The following is a 23,163-nucleotide window of genomic DNA, read 5'->3' as shown; positions in this document are numbered from 1 at the left end:
GAAGTGGATAGATATAGGAGGTAGCATAGGAGGCTTCACTGTGTGTGGGTGTGGTTGTTAACAGGGCAGTGAGAGCAATGTAGGAGAGCAGAGAGTAGTGGGGTGGGGAGCAGTGGAGAATGGGGAGGTTGTGAGGTAGTGGGGGTATTGGGGTGGCACAGGGCTAATTGTGCAGCAGGTTTAAGAGGGGACATCACAGGACCAGGGGGTTAGCAGTGAAGGTGTCAGGGTAGCAGTGGACAGATAGCAGACAGAAGCAGTGCAGGATATTGGAAGGTGATGGGGAATCAGAAGCAGTGGAATTATTGGGGATTTCGAGGATGGTGGGGTGAGGAAGCAATATGGGAGACTGGGTGGGCAGCAGTGAGGCATAGCAGTGTTGCCAACTCTGATGATTTATCATAAATCTTGTGATACTTTATGTTTAAAATTCCTGGCTCCTGTGTGGAAATATTAGCTTTCCTTTTTTTGGGGAAAAAATTCCAACCCTAATGATATTGGAGAAAAGCTGTAAAAAGTGACCCAAGTGCCTCCTGAAGGTGCAGAAAGCAGAAGGAAAATAAAAATAACCTACTAGGTATATTTTCTTTTTCAAAATCTCATGATTTTTAAGGCAATTATGGGGAAGAGGGAGCTGACTCAAAGGTTTTGAACATCTGGAATGGTCTGGCCAGAATTCAGTGTTAATATTTTTTTAGAATTTTGACAGATAATATCAATGATTATTTTTAAGCTTTTTAAATTTTTTTTATTGGTTTACATTTTTACAGTTGTGGGAAATGATAGGGGCAAGTGTCACCTAATACCCCTAAACCAAATTCTCAAGCAGCATTTTTCCTACCTTGCCAATCTGTAAATTTCCACCATTACCCACATACTTGTTGTATATAGAGGCTACGTCTAGACTGGCATGATTTTCCGAAATGCTTTTAACTGAAAAGTTTTCTGTTAAAAGCATTTTCGGAACAGAGCGTCTAGATTGGCACGGACGCTTGTCCGCCAAAGCACTTTTTGCGGAAAAGCGTCTGTGGCCAATCTAGACGCGCTTTTCCGAAAAAAAGCCCTGATCGCGAAAATGGCAATCGGAGCTTTTTTGCAGAAAACAAGTCTCAGCTGTCTACACTGGCCCTTTTGCGCAAAAGTTTTGCACAAAAGGGACTTTTGCCTGAACGGGAGCAGCATAGTATTTCTGCAAAAAGCACTGATTTCTTACAGTAGGAAGTCAGTGCTTTTGCAGAAATTCAAGCGGCCAGTGTAGACAGCTGGCAAGTTTTTCCGGAAAAGCGGCTGATTTTCTAGAAAAACTGTCCAGTCTAGACACAGCCACAGTGAAACTGACACAGTAGGATCCATAAAAATCGAACCCTTCTACTCCGTAGTATGGGTTTGATGGGAACTGTGCAGGTATTGGAGGTGGAGCCCTGTGGGTGCTTGGGGGGGATATATAGCAGGCTGACGGTAGAGGGTGGCAGTGGGGCGCAAAAAGGGCACAGCCAAGCGTTCATCATTCACTGACTTGTCCTAGTTCCTATTCGTGCCCCAGTCCGGCCCTACCCCTTATCCTTGCTCCAGCCTCTATTCCGCCCACCTTGCCTCTTGGCTCGGGACAATCCCCTGTCCCTGCCCAGGCTCTGTGCTTTTCCCTCCCTCAGTCCCCAAGCAGATTTTTTTTTTGGCTCACAGCAGCCCCGCCCCCAAATCCCACCATTTGCAGCCTGAGCGCGCCCCACGCCCGTTTAAAGTGCCCCCCGCCTATGGGGGCCCTGCCTATCCCCTGCCCTGCCCCAGCCGCTGTCACCGCTCTCGCCCCCGCTCCAGCACTCCCCGCTCCCTCTGCCCTGCCCAAGCCCAGCGGGCCGGTGCGCCAGAGCGAGTCCTCCCCGGGCGCAGAGCGGACATCCAGCCGGCAGGGGGCGCCGTAGGCCGCGCTGGCGGCGGCTGCCAGCCGGGGGCCGCTCTTGCTCCGCAGGCCGGCGTGTGGGTCGGCAGCCGAGCCGTCATATGACCGCGGCGCGGCGAGCAGGGCAGCGTTGGCCTTGGCTGGAGCCGCAGCCCGCCAGCTCGCGCCGCCAGAGCCCGCCACCAGCGCTCGTGCCGGAGGGTCCCGGCCCGGCTCGCCGCCGCCATGCTGGCGCTGCTGTCCCGGCTGCTGGACTGGTTCCGCTCGCTCTTCTGGAAGGAGGAGATGGAGCTCACCCTGGTGGGGCTGCAGTACTCGGGCAAGACCACCTTCGTCAACGTCATCGCGGTGAGCGGCGGGGCTGCCCGGGGAGGGGGAGTCAGGCGGGTCCCTAGGCCCGTCTCCCATGGGGGGGGGTCTCGGTGTTGGGGGCGCGTGCTGGGGAGAGGGGGGAGCATGACCCTGCCCTGCGGCTGGCCCCGGGGGTCTTTCGGGGTCTCGGGGCGGGGTGATCCAGGGCCTGTCTGTCTGGCTCCCGCTGGGCCCTGGGGGCCTCTCTGTCCCGTGTGGGTAATGCGGGGGGGGGGGGGAGAATGCAAAAGGAAGTCCGGGTCCCTAGGTTTGTCCCCCAATGGGTTGTTTGGGTGCTAAACAGGCCTGGCATTGGAGGGTGTGTGGGGACGCTGAGACAGCTGCTCTTCTCTGCCAGCCTTAAGGCAGGGTGGAGTGCCGTGCAGGTTTCCACCCGTGGTTGGCGGATGATGCTTTGGTTTGCATGTGGGAAGGGTGGATTTTGGGAGTGGGGCCATCTTTGAGTGACATTAGGGTATGTCTGAAGACCCAACCCTCGAAACAGGCGGTTGCAGTAGATGACCAGCCTTGATGCTGCAGTGAGGCCAATGGAAATCTTTAGTCTATCTGGTAGGGAGAGCAGTGCTTCCTACCAGCTGCTCCTACAGGCCTTGCTACAATGTCATTATTTAGTAATGAGATGGTGGTGGTGATCTCTGAATGAGATTTGGTATCCACCTGTGTGAGCTTAAATTGGGTTTGCAATTAGCCATAGTCTACAGTTCTCGCAAATCTGTTACATACAGGTCTTGGTGCATTTTATAGTTCCTGGCACAGTGTCCTAGATAGCATCCAGGCAAATGGGATACAGAAGTACAGTAGTGTAAAATGGACATTCTGTGTTTTGAGCTTTGTGGGATAAAATACTGACTGTAATAATCGCTGATGATCCTTTCATACGTTTTCTGTAAAACAAAGGCTATTGGGGTTGAGATGTCCTCATTAGAACTATAGCTACAGAACAGTGCTTCCTGTACTAACAAATGTAGCATAGTTTGCTTGATGTGTACACAGGCCAATCACTGACTCAGGCTAGCTTGATGACATGGTTTTAGAACACCTTTCTGTGTCATGGTGGGTGGGCAAACTATATTAATAACCACATGATGTGAAGAATGTCTTCAACCACTTTCTTCCATTTTATTTCTGATGGGCTGCCAATAATCTGCTTAAAACTGCTTTCTCTTGTCATAAAAGTCCTGCTCCTGACTCTGCACTCTTCTCTTGTTTCTGCACTCTGTTGCTTATTCTCAGCTGCTGAAAATACTCTGAATTAATCCATCTATACCTTTTCCTGTTAGAATGTTCTAGAGGGCATTCGCTTTCTGAATAGTTGAAGGAAATAACTGCGGTTCACTATTGTGTCTGATGGATTTACTAAACCAGTTATAAATATGCCTCTTGTGTGAGGTTGATTGTGATTGTTGCTGAGCAGGAGACAAATTGAATGACTTGCTTGGACCACTAAATTGCGTAAATTTCCTCTGGCTCTGCTATTGGCATTCGATACTACAGTTGGGAAAGGATGCATGTGACTTAGTTGGTTTTCCTTCACATGCAGTAACGGACATAACTGATAGTCAAAGTCATATACAGAGAAACTGAGGTAGGAAGCTAGTCTGGTGTGGACTTGGTAATCACTTGATGCACTGAGTTCTTGAGTGCAAGTTAGATAAGCTTCTTATCTTGGGTGACACAAACCAACTTTTTGGCTGCAGAAGAATGGAAACTGTCTGACTTCTTGTACAGCCACACAGATTTTATGCTATGTATGTTCAGTTAAGCCTGGATAGTCCTTATGACTTCAACTACTTTCATCACTCTTCTGCCAAAAGCATTTTCATTAATTCAGTATTGTGGCTGTTTTTCAAATGTATTAGAACTTTCAGATAGCATATTCATCGGGTCCAGTAGACCAGACTGTCCCTGAAAGCATGCAAGGCTTAATACAACAATTCAAGGTCCCCTGACAGTGTCGGTACATTTCAGAGGTGGTGTTTGTTTATGGAGGATAAGCTTTGCTCAGATCAATGTGTAAGTTTTACTCTGTGCATGCCACCCTGATCAGAGTTTTGTTTGGCTAACATGTTGGAAAAGAAACTTTTCAACTTGCAAATGTCATTGAAGAATTTAGGTCTTACTCAGTAAATGTCATTGAAGAATTTAGGTCTTACTCAGTAAATGTAACAGTTCTGACAGTTACATTGCCTAATCAACAATGTCACTCTAACTTGGTGTCATGCTAATACAGCAAACGTCTGATAATCTGCCCCCTTTAGGATCCAGGGGGTGCTGGATTATCAAATATGCTGGAGTACTGGAAGGGGGACTATGAGGGGCCTGGGGGGGGAGGGGGAGTTGGCAGGGAACTGCACAGCATGGGGGAGGGTGGTGCTGTGGGACCAACCTGGCAGCAGCACCCCAACTGCTCTGCCCCGGCTTCCCCAAGTCCACTGCTGTTGAAACTGACCAGTGGCAAACTTGGGGAAGCAAGGGCAGAGCAGCTCCATTGTCGGGCTGGCTGGAGCACTTCCAGGTTCCAGTTGGTGCTGGACTATCAGGAGTGCCGGACCACTGGATGATGGACAGTTGGAGTTTTACTGTACTGTATAACTAGGACACTCCACTCATTGGGTAACATTTCTTCTTTAAATTCAGACATTGTCTAGTCCTTCAGATATGCTTAGTCAACAAAACTGTTAAGCTATGTTTACACTGGCGCAGTCTTGTGCCAGATATATGCAAATGAGGCTAAGTGTGGAATATCACAGCCTCATTTGCATATCTAATGAGCTGCCACTTTTGCGGAAGAGGCTCTTGCGCCAGAAGGAGCTGTCTACACTGCCTCTTCTTGTGCAAGAAAAACCCTCTTGCGCAATGCCATTATTCCCGAAAATAATCAGCGTAGTGGCAAGAAGGTGACTCATTAGATAGGCAAATGAGGCTCAGCGATATTCCATGCTAGCCTCATTTGCATTTCTCTGGCGCAAGATCGTGCCAGTGTAGACATAGCCTTAGTTTGTGGGGAGTATTTTTGGTAGGAAAGATGGCAGTACTCAAAGTGAAACTCCCAGGTTTCACCTTTTGAAAGCAAAGAGATAAAATAATTGAACAGATTAAGGCAGGCCCTGCAATGCTTGTCTTTACCATGCCTTGGGACCCTATCTGAGGATGGCTAGAACAACTAAACAAAAAATAAGGTTTACAGAATCTTTCAAAAAAGCACCCCATTTTCGAAAGAACTGAGTCTAGACTGCAGCTTCAATTTTGAAAAAGCGCTCTTTCGAAAGAGCACCATTATGTGATTATGCAAATGAAGTGCAGGATATTGAAAGTGCAAATGAAGCCAGGATTTAAGTGCTTCATTTACATCCCTCTTCCAATAGAGGGGTTAGTCTGGATGTAGCCCCAGTGCAAGGAAACTGGAATTCAAATTTCCTGTCCATATAAACTGGAAAGGAGATGGAATAAATTCTTGCTACTTAGTGGTAGCTTTATTGGAGCCTGTTCTGATTACCAAGCCAATTGGTGACACTTTTTTTTAAATGGTCTTCCCCTTCCACAAAGTTTGAAAGAAAAATCCAATGAATACCTAGTACTGTAAAATGTACTGTAGTGGGAGTTCATGATAGATGAAAGAACAGATAACATTTCTCCTCCCAGTAAGTGGTACTTCTACAACTTCAGCCAGTTATGCTAAGTAAACACTTTCCACCTCAAGGCAAAAGGGTGTACCCTGTGTTGACTACTTGAAGATCAAAAGAATGTAAATCTTACTAACAATTGCTTAGTCTTTGGCCTTAAAGCACCTAAACTTATATGGGTAAACATATTGAGTAATAGTGTTCACTTGCACATCTGAATACTGTGAGTCAGTATCCATTGGCCCATGCTACAACATAACATAAGAATGGCCATACTGGGTCAGACCAAAAGGTCCATCTAGCCTAGTATCCTGTCTGCCGACAGTGGCCAGCACCAGGTGCCTCAGAGGGTGGACCGAAGACAATGATCAAGCGATTTGTCTCTTGCCATCCCTCTCCAGCCTCTGACAAACAGAGGCCAAGGATATCATTTTATCCCCTGGCTAATAGCCTTTTATGGACCTATCCTCCATGAAATTATCTAGCTTCTCTTTAAACTCTATTATAGTCCTAGCCTTCACAGCCTCCTCTGGCAAGGAGTTCCACAGGTTGACTACACGCTGTGTGAAGAAGAACTTTCAAATGTAGCATGTTTCCTTTACCTGATTGGGTAGTGTTCAGCTTGTTTTCTGTTTCTTGCTTTTTCTGTTTTCTGCAGAATTGCTTGTTCTGCAGTGCCACATGTAAAAGTTTTGAGATTGGTGAGCAGTAGATTTGTTTGAAGGATCTGGACAGCTCACTTGACTACTTTGAGATGCTAAGGTGAAGATACTGTCTAAAATACAAAAGTCTTGTGATCTGTGGTTTGTTTTGTAAGTACATAGTATTAGCATTGATTACATGTCCAGTGACCTTTTTTGTATGGCTTAGGGGAGGAGAACACATATTCTCTACAAAAGCAATTGTTATAACCCAGTCCCTCACTACTTTTTAGTGTAGACAAACATGAAGTTTTGTTGTACCAAATAGGCTTCTGTAATGATTTGTCTGACTTAATCTGGTGAAATGTTTAGTGCCAATTACTCATCTTATGAGGGGACTGCCATTATCTCTTTGCAACAGAAACTATTATATTTGGTGCACTTTCTAGGTCAAGTGTTATTAGCAGTGTCCCTCCTTTTCCTATAGTTAACAGCTTCCATCTGTGCTACTTAGTCTCTTACTACTATGGCTCATATCTTCCGCACTAGGTATATAAATTCCAGTTGGACCTCTTTAGTGTTAAGAGTTTATAACTAGACTAAAAAAAAAAATTATTCAGATTGAACTTGGCTGCCACATGCAGCAGAAAATGTAATGAAGCAGACAGCTTCTTTAAAGGTTCCACTTCAGTCCCTTCAATTAAATGCGAACACACTGAGTATAGTTTTCCATGTGCATGTGTAAACCTGTTCACAAGGGAAGGCATCATTCCATCATGGGCCCATACTTTCCAGAATTCAAAGAGGCATATGCCTTTTAGACTTAATGTCTTCCACTGCATTGTAAGGAGATACAATCTAACTGAATTTGTCTTGGATTTTAATTTGAGAACTGCTGTTCTCTAGACACACTGAAGCCTGTTTGGCTCCAAGTAGCTCCTGCTGATTGCATTTCTGCAGTAAATGTTTGTCAACAGGCCTTTAATCAGACTTACTGTCAGAAAGCTGCAAGTCATGCTGTGCCTATAACTGAATAGGCAACCCATCTCCTTAATCATGTGACACAACAAAAACCCAAATTTCAATTGGGCTGATTCTTATTGTACAAAGCCTGAAATGCTTGAAATCATCTTTGTAAATACAGGTTCTACATTTGAGCTTCAGCTTTCAGTAGCTACTTCATGCATTGTATCTTGCAATAAAATCAGTCACATTGTTATCTGAAGCCTGACTGCCTGATATATGATCCAGCTTGTTAATACCAGATGTACTTGCCAAATGTTCTGATCTCTGCTTAATAGTAGCCAACTGTTAATGAAAGTATATACTCCTCTAAGATTTACACTTTGTCTTTTTACTACACTTGAAACTATGCTCTTAAAAAGACATTAAGAAAATGACTCATGCTGCTTCAACTATCAGTGCAGAATGAAGATAATTAAACAGACTCATTGTTTCCTCCTTTTCAGTATTGTGTCCAAGCATAGCATGTTATGGAGAAGTTTTAAATTGAGCTCTAAAAAGTCTAAACCCATAATAAAATATTAAGAACCTCTTTTTAGAAACATAACACCAACATTTATCTGACATTGTTCCTTTAATGAGAATTTTGAGGCCTTAGTTTCTGGATTCTTGGCAACTTAAACTATTGGGACTTCCTGTGAGCAAAACTCAAAGAGCATTGTCAGCCTCTAACTATGGAAGGGGTCTTAGCCTTCAGTTATCAGTCTCACCCTGTGAGTTTGTCATGGAGTTAAAAACCAGGAGGGACCACCACGTGATCTAGTCTGGTCTGCTAAGTATTGCAGGCCCCCATCACTATCCACATTCACATGAAGCCCCAAACTGAAATTGGACCAAAGTATTTATTATGGCCCACAGGGGATAAGATTTTCTGCTAGATGCAATAGGAGGGACCATGGTGTACTAGTGCTTGAGGTCCCCACAATGTCAGGGAAACAATTTGAGAGACACACAGATAATCATGGCAAGAGACCCACATCCACATGCTGCACAAGAGGGGAAAGCCCCTGTGGTCACTTTCAGTCTGTGGGGAAGTTTTCTTCCTTACCTCACATGGTGATAAATTAGATCCTTAGCATGTGAGCAAGCACCAGCCAACCAAGTACCCAAGAGAATGCTTAGTGCCATTTTGGAGTCCTGGCCTGCTGAATCTGGGCATCTTTGAGTTTGAGGGGAGATGAAACCAAACAACTAGAAAACATTTGCATGGGGAGATTCCCTTCCTGATGTTTGCAGGTTGCCAGCTGAAATCCTGAGGCATACAGTTTTAGAAAAGGAAGACATAAACTAGAAGTGAGCCTCAGGACTGCCAAGCCCTGTCCACCATCATGATAAGCAAAGCCATCATCCAATCACTCATAAGTTTCTCCTCCCACTTATATTAAGGGTAGATGTTCAAACTTTCTACAAATGACTTTGTCTAGACATTCCCTTACAGTGTCTGCAGTCTGAAAGTGCATTAAACGCCTTTTCTAAAATGGATGAACTAACAGACTAGAAACTACATAGGGCAGAGATTTTTTTTTTCCGTTCTTTGGTCTATGTAGTACCTAGCAGTGTGCCCTGATCTGTATCTGGAATCTTTAGATGCTACGTGAATCAAACACTTCCCAAAGGATGGATATTCAGGCCCAGTTAGGCCATATCAGGATGATCCAGATTTCATCTACCCAGCATCATAAGGGTAATAAGAAGTGACATACACTGCAGGCATCCTTCAAACCTATGAGGATATCAGGGATAGTCTCCTAATCTGAGGTCACAGATTAATGGTAGCAGAGTTTGGGCTAATACAATAAAAATATCTGGGTAGACTAAGATTCACGTGAATACTTGGATAGGAAGAGGGGCTCTGAAGTAGTGATGTGAGCTTGTACATGGTTACGTGATGAGCCTGGGCTCACAGGTTAACCCTCATGGTTACAGCCCCTCTCCACCCATGCTGCTGCCTCTGTATCAGGTAGCAGTGCAGGGAGGGGAAGGAGGCAGCTGATGTGCATAGGGAGCCGGCTTTTAAGGCTCACTGCATATGCTGACTCCTGCAGAACTGCCTGTTTCCTCTCCACGCTGCTGCCTTCCACAGAGGCAGTAGTGCAGGTGTAGGGGAAGCAGGCAGGAGCAGGTTAAGTCAGCTCCCACCAACTCTTCCCATAGGCCAGATTACTTTCTTGGATTCCAGGATTAGTGGATTTTATGGATCCCCTTTGCTTTGGGTTGGGGACAGAAATGAAGGGTTCAATGTGTGGGATAGCGATGGGGTGCAGGATCTGGGCAGGAGATGGGGTGCAGAAGGGAGAGAGGGTGCAGAAGCAGGTTGGGGGGAGGGTGTTTGGCCAGGAGGGAGAATGCAGAAGGAGGCTTGGGGTAGGGTGCAGGAGCAAGGGAGGGTGTTGGAGCAAGCTGGAGGTGTGGGGTCTTGGCAGGGGAAGGGAAGTGAGTGAGGGGGATTGAAGTGTGCGGATCTGGGCATGAGGGGAGGATGTTTATATGGCTTTGTGCCTCCTTACAGCAGGGAAAGCCTCTGCACAGAATGCTTCCCCTGGGGGGTTGCAGGGGAGGGAGTTCAGCCTCCCTATGCAGTAGGGATCCTGTTACAGCTGCAAGGCTGCAGTACCAGCTCTCCACTCAGAGGGCTTGGGAGTGGTGGTTAAGAAACCCCAACCTTTCGCACCAGACCAGGCTCATTGGCAGTGGGGCAGTGGGAGAGAATTGCAGTGCACAGAGAGCACCTGCCAACCCTGAGCACATCTCACCCTGCAGCCCGGCTCTGCATGGCCCCTGCTGGGGCTGAGGCAGCAGCTCCAAGGTGCAGAGGTCTGGGAGTGGCTCTGTTTGGTCTTGTCTGGGACATCTCCAGCAACAGCAGCTGTTTTAACAAAGAACAAGCAGCCTGGAGGAGGGAGATGGTGCTGCCAGATTGGGGGCCCTGCTAGGCAGTCCCCTGGGGAAAGAGCTGTGTGCTGGTGAAGCATCATGGGGCATGGTGTCTGGAAGCCAGCCTGGCTGCTCACCAGCAAAGCTCCAGTGGCTCTTCCTGTGGGGTAGAGTGGGGACAGAAGGAGGCTGCTGCGCCATGCAAGGAGAAACCACAAGGAGGCATTTCTTGATGGCTTCTTCCCTGCAAGCTGGTGTTCCCATCAAGCAGTAAAATATTTGGCAGGGCTTTCTAGGTTACTTCACTATTTGATGGGAACACTGGGAGAGAGTATTTAATTTCAGGACTGTCCAGAAAACTCAGGATGTATGGTCAGCATAGCTGTAGCACATTTCAAACTAATGTGCTTAAACTTTCCAAGAGCATGGCTTCATGGCAGCCCACTTTATAGCTGTTAGAGAAATATTCTTTGTTGGATCTCGGTGGATACCAAGGGAGTCTCTACCAATAGGTAGTTTCTGAATCCTATGAGGGCATCATAACAGGAAGCAATTGAAACATGGTGGGTTCAATCTTACTGGCTCTAATTTATTAGGTTTTAAGCTAACATCTAAAAGGTTTTTGTATCTGCTTCATTAATTCAAAGTGCATGATGCAGTGGCCATGAGTTGATTAATTGAGTATTTGATGAAAATTGTCTACTAATCGATAGGCACTTTCACATTCCTCTTTTGAAATGTACAAGCGCCCATACTGAGGCTCTTGTACATTTCAAAGGAGGAATATGGAACACTGCATACAGCCCAGGGCCAGCAAAGAAGGCCCACTGACCACAGGCTGCACGGGAGTGCCTTATTTGAAATGCACAAAAGTCCCCAGCAGGGGCTCTTGTGCATTTCAAAGCCATGGAGCCCGGGATGAGCAGAGGACTCCCAAGTTGATCCCGGGCTCCCTGCAGCTGCCCCTTTGAATCATGCAGCTGCGTGGCTCAAAGGGACAGCTGATGTCTGGATCAGCTGTTTGGCGGTTGTCCCTTTAAACCACACATCTGTGTTGTTCAAAGGGGCAGCTTCCTGGAGCCCCAGGGTCAGCTTGGGACTCCCCAGCTGACTTCAGGTTCCTGGGAAATACCATGGGGAGCCGGGGGTCAGCCGGGGACAGAACCCAGGGTCGGTTGGGGATTCCCCAACTGATCTTGTGTTCTGGGGAAAATGCCGTGGGAGCCTGGGATCAGCTGGGGAGTCCCCTCTCTGATCCCAGGCTCCATGGCTTTGAAATGCACAAGAGCCTACGCTGGGGACTCTTGTGCATTTCAAAGAAGGCACCCGTGTGCAGCCCATAGTTAGCGGGCCTTCCCGCTGGTCCCGGGCTGTACAGAGTACCGCATTCCTCCTTTGAAATGTACAAGAGCCCCAGTAGGGACTCTTGTACTTTTCAAAGGAGAAATGCGGAAGTGCCTACCAACTAGTCAAAAGACTATCCAATAAGTGTTTTCTTATCAGATAGTCACTAGTCTTTAACATCCTTCGTCAGTATACAATATGGCTTTGGTATTTAAAACTGTCTCTAAATAGGCTCTTTCTGTAGCAAAGGACTCTTTAAAAATCTAAACTATATTTGTGAAGTGCTAGAGCCAATAAATTCAAGGTACCCAGGAAAACTTAACTACAATACTTATTAGACTGAGAAGAGACATCAGCATGAATTCTCTATGGCAAATGCAAGCAATCTTGAGAGTCTCAGTTTCGGTGGACCCAGGTGCATTTTGGATTAAAATCTATACCCAAGCTTCATTATGTCATTGAGTTGTACTACCTTTGTCTAGAAGACAAGTCATGAGCAAGTTAGCCTAATTAGTAGATAAGAATCTGTCTTGTGCAATGGCAAAACTTGGTGATAAAGCATTTTTTTAATTCCTTAGGAAACTAAAGATTGAGATTTTTTTTTGCCTGTGCTTCATCCAAAGGAGCTGCTCTGTAGCCATGCTCAAATATTATTGATCCACAAATATAACTTCTGCACTGTACTCACTTTACACAAGCGGTTCCCAACCTTCTCCTAATGGGGACCTATTTTGACCATTCAAGAAGACTTGATGGCCCAAGGCAATTCAAAAACAGGAGAGGGAGGGCAGAGCTACTTGGTGATCCATAGGTTGGGAAACCCTGCTTTACACAATAGTAAAAGTCAAAGAATAAAATTCCAGTCCCGCCTTCTTTGTTAGTGTCATTTCTAGCATCTGGTATAAAACTTGAGTGGGGTTTGTATTTCTCTATTTTTGAATAGAGGCAGAAACTTGCAGAGTGAGATCTAAATATCAGAAAATGATTAAAGCAGCAATCAACAGTCTTGGTATTGACCTAAATGTTAACCTTCCTTCAGGGTCTGAACAGAGCAGTACTTTGTCAATTAGAACCAAGTGTTCTTTAGCCTTGAAGCAAGTGTCCACCAATGTTCCCTCTAACCTTTCTCTATCCATATACAGAATAATTTGATGTCTATAAAGGCTTGTATGAATATGCACCACCAATAGAAAGAAAACCTAGCTGTGAGTGCTCTTATCAGCTGGGCAGCATTTGAATTTCTCCTGAACAGCTGCACAAACCCACAGCTTTTGGGGAACCACTGGTGTCTACCTTTAAGCTTGTGGCAGCTACAGTAATATATTCAGTTATTTGAAATGGAAGTCTTTTGTGCACTGTCACACAGTCAATTAGCTCATTGACTTTTTTCAAACTAAGGGTCGTGACCCAGTACTGGGTCATGGAATGTCAGGGACTGGGTCCTGTTGCTACAGGGTGACAAGTCAGGGTGCTAAGGCAGGCTCCCTGCCTGTCCCGGGACCTCTGGGGTACAGAGCAGTCTGAAGTGGCCAGTGAGAGAGGGTGTGGGGAAGAACAGATAAGGCTCGGCACACTGCCCCTGCCCTGAGCGCTACCTCTGCATTCCCTTTGGCTGGGGACCTTCTACTTGCTGCTTCTGTGAGGCAGCATGGCCTGTGGTGTCAGGCACCCCAGTGCACCACTAACTGGGAGCCACTTAAGGTAAGCCTCTCCAGTCCCAGCTACAGAGCCCTGTCCTACAGCCTGAAGCTCTCATCCTCAGCCCTACTCTGGAGTCCACACTTGAGTCAAATTATGTTGGGTTGCAGGCATCAACAGTTTTCTTTGGCGGAGTCATGAGATCAAAAGTTTGAAAATCACTATTAGTTGATTTTTGACAAGTATTCAGGGTTTCTTTAAAGTATTCCAGTCAGTACAAAAACTTTGTGTGCTGAAGCTTCAGGAGGTAGCCAAATTAGTTTGTACAGGATAAACTTAAAACAACAAATGGTCTGGTAGCACTTTACAGACTAACAAAACATGTAGATGGTATCTACATGTTTTGTTAGTCTATAAAGTGCTACCAGACCATTTGTTGTTCGTTTATATTTGTGTGACTTAGACTGTGATAAAACTATGCTATGGCATGTCTATTGAAGCTCTGAGTTAACACTCTCAGTAGTCCATAACAAAGTAAAAATGTCTGAATATTGACAGTGGCAAAGACACGTGGCTTCAAACTTGAACACAGATATTGTAGATGAACTTTATTTGGTTTATTGCTTGCATTACTACTAATCTCATGCTAAAAAGTGAAATGAGTTGGTGAGGCAGAAGCAAGGAGTACCAGCTCTAGAGTAGTGTGCTAGCTATATTAAGAGCATATTCTGGAGTTGCATATTGCACCCAAAAGTGGTCTTCAGACAAAACACTAGCACATCTAAAATGTAGCCAGTGTTCTAACTGCGGTCTACTGCTTGTTAGGGATGTTAATAGCAATTAATTGAATAGCTGTGTAACTTGCACAAAATATTATCTCTATTTGATAGTCCCCAGAGTGGGGTCAGCAGCCAATCTGCTCTGTCCCCACTCCTGGGGAGTCCCCGGCACTGCTGCCTCTACCAGATAGCAGTGCAGGGTAGCAAGCAGGAGCTGGTCTGTGAGGGGAGCTGGTTTAAAAACAGGCTCGCTGTGCAGACGGGCTCCTGCCTAATAGAGGCAGCAGCGCAGTGTGGCAGCAGCCTCTGTCCAGGGGGTCTCCCAATGCACAGAGGGTGCGCCAACATCCACAGAGCATCCTCTGTCTGTGACAAAATTGGGCATGCTGCAGTCAGTCTGCTCCATAGCAGTGCCCCTCTTCCCTCCCCTGCCCTCTTTGCCTCTGATAGGCAGCAGCATGGGGGTAGGAGGAGGTGGCTTCTGAGCCAGCATGCAAGGAGAGCCAGCTTAAAAGCTGGTTCCCCATGGCTGTCTAGATTGCATCCCTTTTACGAAAAAGGGATGCAAATTAGACGTATCGCAATTGCTAATGAAGCAGGGATTTAAATCTGCCCTGCTTCATTAGCATAAAAATGGCTGCCGCTTTTTTCAGCACGGCGCTTTGCTGGAAAAAAGCACCAGTCTAGACATGGATCTTGCAGAAAATAAAGCCTTTTTCCGAAAGATCCGTTCTCTCAAAATAAGGGATCTTTTGGAAAGGGCTTTATTTTCCGCAAGATCCGCGTCTAGACTGGCGCTTTTTTCCAGCAAAGCTCTGTGCTGAAAAAAGTGGCAGCCATTTTTATGCTAATGAAGCAGGGGAGATTTAAATCCCTGCTTCATTAGCAATTGCGATGCATCTAATTTGCATCCCTTTTACGAAAAAGGGATGCAATCTAGACGTAGCCCATGCATATTAGCTCCTGCCTGTTTCTACCTCCCTGCTGCTGCCTCAGTGAAGTAGAGGAGAAGGGGGTCATGTGAGCTGATATATGTGGGGAGCTGGCTTGAAAGCCAGCTTCCTGTGTGTACCAGCCCCCCCTTTATCAGAGGTTCAACAGCACGGGGGGGGGGGGGTGTCAGGCAGCTACATGGATCTATTGCTCATGGGGGGGGGGGCAGCTTAAAAGCTTCCTCCCCATGGTACTAGCTTCTGCCACTCTCCCCCCGATATATAGGCATCTCTAATACATAGGTAGCTGCAGTACTTTTCATATTGTGGAGGTGTGCAGCACTTGAAGTGGAGATGCAAGTTTTCAGTAAGAAGTTACTTACAACTGAACATGGTTTTGCACTAAGACTTGTATAGTAAATGTTGGGCGAGAACCTAGTGTTGCCAGCAAACCTTGTATTAAGCAAATGTCTAAATAGTTGCTGTTCAGCTATTTTGCGTATAACATTTTTGATAGTGTTCTATGGCACAAAGACATGAGAATTGAAGAGAACAGATCACATACTTCATGTAGACAAGTTTTTAGAACTGTGCCTTTGTGTTGAAATGAGACACGTTAGCTGTTGGCTTAAATTCATTCTTTCCAACAATGATCGGTAGCTATCTCACGTCAAATGAAGCAGGTAAGATTGATCTTGAGTACTACCTGTAAAATGCTCAAGTATAAAATAATGCAAGGAACACACATCTCTAATGGCAGTTAATATTTTATCAGGAACATTATAAACCAAACTTCTCTCACTTGGTGTTAATGTCTCAGTAGTTAAGCTTCCAATCTTCAGACCTGTGTTGCTGAGGTGAATAGTGGGGATGTTAAATACTGGTTAATTGAATAGTCCATTAACCCCATGAATTCTTATTGGTTAGTTGACTGTTCTGTTGTCCCTGGGGGTGGGAGCCAGCAGTCAGTGTCATCTGGTCCCAATCTTGAGGTACCCATTGCCACTCCAGGCAGCTGCCTCTATACTAGCCCACAAGGGGATCCACTTTAAAAACCAGTGCCCCTCATGGACAGGCTGTCTGTCACCCTGCGCTGTTGCCTCTGATACAGAGGCAGCAGCGTGGGGTGGCAGCAACTTTTCTGGGACAGGGCGTGTCTGGCCTCCTGGACCCGGCATGAGCAGTAACTGAGCCGGGCTACCTGCTCACCAGGCTCCTAATACCCCTGCTGTGGCTCTGCATTTCAAGTGTAAGCGCTGGACCCTGGCATAAGCTGATACTGAACTGTGCTGCTGGCCAGCCTGCTAAAAAATGTACTGGGGGGGGGGGCGGGGAGGGGAAATGGGTGTAGTCTATAGCATTAATCTATACATTTTCGCTTATTGACTATGCTTACATCCCTGGTGAGGCGCACCTCAAAATCCCAGTTTTCAGGAAGAAGACATAATAAACTTGTTCTAAAAATGTAAACTTCTTTTTGAAGATGCTTCTTTTCCCAGTCAGAAATCTCTTGTTGGTTTTTCTAGTTCATTGAACAGCTATACAGAAAGTGAGGTAACACCAAGAATTGAAACTGCAGAGTACGTTCTATGCACTCTGTACCCTTTTCTCTTTGTAGTTGTGGTTTAGTTGGCTGGATAAAAATTTGTATTACAGAAGAAATATTGCAATTTGTTTGGAGAAGTTGGTTGGCAAACTGGATAGTCACTTAGAGTAAACAAGAGTGATCTTTCACAAGGCCTTACTGAAGTACAAGATGTCTGAGTGTGATATTAATGAGGACTGAGAACAAACACTCAAGTCAGCATACTGAGCTTGCTGTCCTCAAAGTGACACAGCATTCATCAGGCTATATAAATGACATATTATGCAGCAGCCAAACTCCTCCTCCTGCCTCAAGACTGAAACCTTAGGTCAAGCATTGTAGAACATGGCACCTGATATGGATTACAGGCAGTCCCCGGGTTACGTACAAGATAGGGACTGTAGGTTTGTTCTTAAGTTGAATCTGTATGTAAGTCGGAACTGGCGTCCAGATTCAGACACTGTTGAAACTGACCGCCAGTTCTGACTTACATACAGAATCAACTTAAGAACCCCAGGCGTCCCCAAGTCAGCTGCTGCTGAAACTGATCAGCAGCTGATTCCAGGAAGCCCGGGGCAGAGCGACTCTGCCTGGGGCTTCCTGTAGTCAGCGCTGGTCAGTTTCAGCAGAAGCTGACTTGGGGACGCCTGGGGCAGAGCAGCTGGGGTGCTGCCGGGTTGGTCCAGTAGTGCCCAGAGCAGGCGCTGCAGGACCAATCGGCAGCGCCCCAGCTGCTCTGCCCCAGAGTCCAAAACAAAAGCCTGGTCTGCTGGGGGGGGAGAACACTAGCTGCGCGCCCCCCCCCCCCCCCCAGCAGACCAGGGACACGGGGAGCAGAGCCGCAGCGGCAGCGGGGTGCCGCGCCTCTGAGGCTTTGCTTTGGCAAAGCCTCAGAGGCGAGGGACCCGGCTGCGGCTTCAGTCCCGGTCCGGTGCCTGTGGTCTGCTGGGGAAAGCTCTGCTCTGCTCAGTCTGCTCTGGCAAAGCCTCAGAAGCGCGGGAACCCGCCCAGTGCCCCTGGTCTGCTGGAGACGGTCTTACGAACGGAGCAGCTTACGAACGGGGCTTTCTCGCCCCGACCTCCGGGGTGAGAGAGCCCCGTTCGTAAGTGCGGATCCGACATAAGTCGGATCCGCGTAAGTCGGGGACTGCCTGTATTGGTTAAAGAGGTGAACTTGCCAATTAAAACTGCTTCTGTATTGTAGAGGAAACCAAATTCACTGTACTTCACTATGAAGTACAAGCATTTGAGTTAGAAGCCCTTTTTGTTGATAAAAATGCTGCTCAATGTAGGAGTGGGAATGATAGTGAGCAGGATGAATAATTGTTACAACATAGGCATTTAAAAAAAGTGAAACAGGCTTGTACCATCAGCATTGCTGTCAGCTGACGGTCAGGGAAGTGTTGTGGGGGTGTGTCTCCTAAGTCTTTAGCTGCTAAGACACGAAGTCTCGTCGCAGCAGGCAGCCCAGAAGGCTGAAAGGAGCCCCGAGAGTTTAACGTCAGTGACTTTACTGCTAGGACCGAGGTCCCGTCGCAGAGGGTAGCTGAACAGGCTAACAGACGCCCCAGTGTATAGGAAGAGCTTATTACACTTCAGATTTTAGCTGCTAGAACATGGGGGGGGGGGGGGGGGTCGGGGAGAGGAGTTCCTTCACAGCGGGCAGCCCAGGAAAGTCTGAAGTGCCCCAGTGGACCCTGTCACCTGGGAGTGACACAGATCCAAACGCCCAAGCTCTTCCTATAACTGTCCCCTTAGACCGGCTGAAGTTCTTTTAAATTGTGCTTGGTTCTGTTACAGCGACTGAAGGAGTCAGGTTAAAGCTTAAACAGTTACAGGTTTATTGAGGAAGCTTATAAATCATATGGTTACAATGGCTATTGCTCTATTTCTTAACTACTAGCAAAATATAGATCTTAAAAATGGTTACAAAGAAGATAAAGATAGAAAAATAGAAATAATGGTACCAAGTAACAGCTTACTCTTTCTATGTGTACACTTAAGACAGAGGACCACATCCAGGTACAGTTTTTACCCCCTTCTGTGCCTCTTGACTCCAGCATGTCAGGCCAGGGCCGGTCCCTCAATTCCTAGGAAAGACGAAAATACGAGGTGGGCGTCCCCATAGAACCTCGGGAGGTCAAACACCTAACCTGACCAGCAGGTAGAGGGTAGAATGACACTCAAAGTGAGTGTGTGCTGGACCCATCTTTTATACCCATTTTGGGTCACGTATTTCTCTTATCTGTGATGCCAAATAGTGCTGATCTGCCTTTTGTGAGACCAGCTCTTACAAGGGAGTTGTGAACTTAATTTACACTTGTAAGAGAGAGAACTAAATTGGAATTACTGGGGGATTCTTTTCTCAGTGGGAAATTCCTCTCCCAGGCACTGTGTGTTCGAATCAACATGGGTGCCAGCCGGGGCAGTTCTGGAGGCCAGCTTATTGACTTAATTGCTCTCTCTCCCTCCCCCTCCCCACATATGTTTTCAGCTCCTCAGGATCAGATGAGCCAGCATAGACTATGCTGATATTATTGCTCCTTCTCTGTCCTGTATGCTTCAGGAACCTCAGAGGCAAATAAGATGGGGGAGGCGGTCTGTCTGGCTACAATGGCTAATTTGAAACTTCAGTTTCCCATTTGTTTTGTTAAACATGAACATAAATGCTCAGGTTTAAAAAAAAAATCTAATTGGTATTTTTGAAGCCCTTAAATGGAAGGCACCATAGGCCTCTGTTGCACAGTACTGCCATCCTTCAAGGCAGGAATGTGAAGCCTAAGTCCTATATTCTCATCTCCACATTAGGATGTGGGTTATAGTTTCAATTCTGTGGCTGCCTCAATCCTTATCTGTGGAAATAGGAACAACTATCTGCCTCAGATATGTGGGGGATGGCCTTTGAGAAGGAGGTGGGCTGTGCCTGCCCTCCCTTCCCATGGTTTCAGATTGGCCTCACAGATATGCCTTAGTCTCTTAGTGCTTTGAAAGTACTTACATTTGCCTGCAGGTAACTTCCACTTCGAGACAAACCTACAGGCTTTGGGGCATAACCCAGCCTCTGAGAAGGCAAAACTAGGGATGTTAAATATCAGTTAATTGAATAGCTGCGTAATCCCATGAATTCTTATCAGTTAGTCGACTATTCTATAGTACCCAGGGGCGGGGCGGAGCCAGTGCACTCCGGCCTCACTCCTGAGGAGCCCTCTGCCACTCAGCACTGATGCTTCTGTATCAAAAGCAGCAGTTTGTGGTGCCAGGCAGAAGCTGGTCCATGAGGGGAGCCAGTTTAAAAACCAGATTCTCTTGTGGACTGGCTGCCTGTTGCCTGGTGCTTCTGCCTCTGATGGAGGCAGCAGCATGGGGTGGCAGCAGCCCTTGTCTAGGGGACATTTGAATTCCTGGACCCGATGTGACCTGGAACTAAGCTTCGCTGCCTGCCCACGTGGCTCCTAATACACTTTAAATGTAGAGCCACAGTGAGGGTAGGTCCTGGACCAAGCATGAGCCAGGACTGAGCTGGACTACCTACCTGGCTCCTAATAAATCTTAAATGCAAAGCTGCATTCGGGTAGGTCTCAGACCTGTTGCAAGCCAATAGTGAGCCGGGCTGCTGGCCAGCCTCCTAAAAAAATGTTCAGGGGGAAAGGAGGAATGCACATAGTCTGTAGCGTGAACCTAGAAGCTTTTGCTTATCGGTTAATCAAATACGCTATTACAACCCTAGGCAAAGCTAAAACTTCTGGGCAGGCTGTTCATAAGGCTTTCTCGTAGGGCTTTCTGTACCTGCTAGTACTGGCCTTGTCTTCAGTTTCTCCATGAGGGCTTAAATTGCCTCTTCAAAATGTTTGGAGTTTGCATTAGGGGTTCTGTGCCCTCTTTAAATACGACATATTTTGTGCTGATTCTTACTCCACATCTGCCTGTAAAATAGATGAATTTGTGTAGACTGAGAAACTCCTAGGTGTTTTTTAAAGCCAGGTAAATATAATTCTATTGGACTGGAGTTCTAAGAAATGGGTGAGGTTATTGAGGGGTAGCATGGAATAATTGTACTTCTGATTGCGTGACCTCTGAACTAAACTACTTGACATTCTTCCAATAGAAAGGGTACTCGGAGAAAAAACTTGTGAATAGTTTTGAGTTTTGTGTACATCAAGGAAGCTGTAATTCTTGCAGGTGACTCTTTAGCAGCTAGAAATTCGGGTTGAAAAATGGAATCCATACAAGAACTGTTAAATTTTTTTCTGGGGAGACTGACGGGATCCATTGTACTGTATCTAGAAGAGGGGACAACATGATGTGCCCTCTAAGTTCTAATGGTCAATCAAGTTTGACTATTGCCTGCCATGAAAGTTTATGGAAATAATCAAATTTATTTTTACTCTGCTGTAAAGTAGCAGTACTGTATGCAGAGTGTGTAGCCAACGATGCAATGGCAAGTGACAAGCACCAGTCAAAAACCTATCTTCCCTTTGAGCCCAAGCTCCAGTTGCGCCTTGAAAACCTATCTTGTGAAGCCAAATGGCAAACTTTCAACATTACCAACATGAAGGACACCGACACTTGTCTAAAATTGCAGAATATGCTAGAGTTTCTGAAGACTGTGCCCAGAGTCTTTCACCTATGGGAAGCTTGTAAGTGCAAGACACTTGCTACTATCAAGGATGTCTTTATCGTCTTTGTTCCAATCTGACTGGATGGAAGTGTCTGAAGTTGAACATCTGCTGTTCCCAGGCAAAGAAAAGAAAGCAAACTTGCCTAACTTTATTTGAACAATCAACTAAGTCCTGAACTCTTAAATTCAAAGAGACTAAGACTGATCCGGAACACTACCAAAGAACTTGCCCAAAACTATTGGCAAGACCTTTGCCAAATCATTGAGACCCATTTTGAAAGAGGTGACCTTTGTGATACCTGTGATAGACCAAGTGTTCTTTGATAACAATTTGTAAAAATGGTGCAAACCTGAAAGCAAAAGGTAGTACTAAACAGTTAACAATTTGACCAATGGACTGATCATTACAAAGAATATCATTCTGAGATTACTGCCTTGGTTGCTATCCCCTGCTTCCAAAATGCAAGACCTGGACCAAATGCCAACGCATGAAGCTTTAGAGAAAGCTATCCAAGAGTTGCTTCATGGTGCCTGAGAGCAGCAGATAGCACTAGCAAGCTCCCAAAAGTGGAGGGTGGAGTGGAAGGAAGTTTGCAAGCAACATCCATACATCTGTGTCTCTCAGAAGAAAGCCACACATAAATCTGGCATGTAGAATCAAAGATAAATGGTACCTTTTTGCTCCAAAATTTGTTATCCAACTCACTAATGGGAATTTACTATTAGATGCTGCTGCATTCATCACTAAGGCCTCTCATAAATTGCAGGTCATGATTAATAAGTTTGGCAAAGCAATCTATCAAGAAAATGGTGGTAATGTCACATGTGACCAATTAGTGACATGTCGTATCACCCCTAAAAGCTGTCCATAATCAGGGCTGGCCTTACCATGAGGTGAACTGAGGTGGCTGCCTCAGGTGCCAGACTGGAGGGGGGCCCACTAGGACCCAGATTGTAGAAAATTGTCTGCTGCTGGGGCAGCGAGGGCGATGGGGGGCCTCAGGTGGCAAAATGTTGTGGGCCGGCTGTCCATAATGAAACTCTGGATGATGTGGATCACTTCTGCTATCTTGGCTCAACTTTTAACCAGTTGAATTAGTCTTAAGCCCAGAGAACTTGATGTAGCAGAGACTTTGTTGATCCTCAGGCTTGGTAAAGTTACTTGGTATCTAGAAAAGAGCTGCTTGCCCTCAACACAAAGGTATTGATTTATCAAGCTTGTGTCCTCAGTACTCTACTTAGCAGCTATGAAAGCTGGGTCACATACCCACAAGCAAGAACAGAGATTTAACAGCTTCCACCTTTGTCCCAGAAACCCTTGGGGTTGCTTGGGACCAATGGATTGTCAACAAGATTCTTGAGAGCACAGGCCTATAGTTTATGCTGAATGCTTGCAGGCTTTTCTGGCTGGGACACATGGAACGCATGCCTCGAGGTCACCTGTTAAAGGCTGCTCTAATGCCCAACGTAAGGGCTACACATGACCCAGGGAGGCCACAGCTCTTATACAGTGACAATGTCAAGCAAGTTCCTGGGAAATTCAGTATTCCTACTGACAAACTGACTCTCTGGTTGTGAGCATTACTCAATCTGGAGAAGCTGAGTCAAGGCTGGTGCAGTCGTCCCAGAGAGCATAGGCTGAAGTCTTAAGCCAGAAAGAGTATGCTTCAACCTGCATCTGGCAAGTAGACCAGTGTACCCACTGTGGAAAGGTCTGCCACTTGCACATGACCTTTTCTGCCACACTAGTATCAAACATCATTGACTGATGGGCTTTGTGTTTCCTGTTGGATGGCCATAGAAACTCATTGCTACTTTTCTATCTTAAGATAGT

At 46.2% G+C, this 23,163-nt stretch overlaps 1 protein-coding gene across 1 annotated transcript in view; it reads left to right on the top strand.

Annotated features, from left to right (window-relative positions):
- The first annotated feature begins 1,997 nt into the window (after window positions 1–1,997).
- ARL8B (ARF like GTPase 8B) overlaps window positions 1,998–23,163 on the top strand; it is a 38,271-nt gene continuing 17,105 nt past the window's right edge. The window contains exon 1 of the mRNA XM_075938703.2: window positions 1,998–2,248. Within this exon, the coding sequence (XP_075794818.1) occupies window positions 2,126–2,248 (123 nt within the window). The 5' untranslated portion in view covers window positions 1,998–2,125. The remainder of the gene's footprint in view (window positions 2,249–23,163) is intronic.

The sequence above is a fragment of the Pelodiscus sinensis genome, chromosome 11 (assembly GCF_052426305.1).
Source record: "Pelodiscus sinensis isolate ZL-2025 chromosome 11, ASM5242630v1, whole genome shotgun sequence".
Classification (NCBI taxonomy): Eukaryota; Metazoa; Chordata; order Testudines; family Trionychidae; genus Pelodiscus; species Pelodiscus sinensis.
This window is presented reverse-complemented; position numbering and strand designations above follow the sequence as displayed.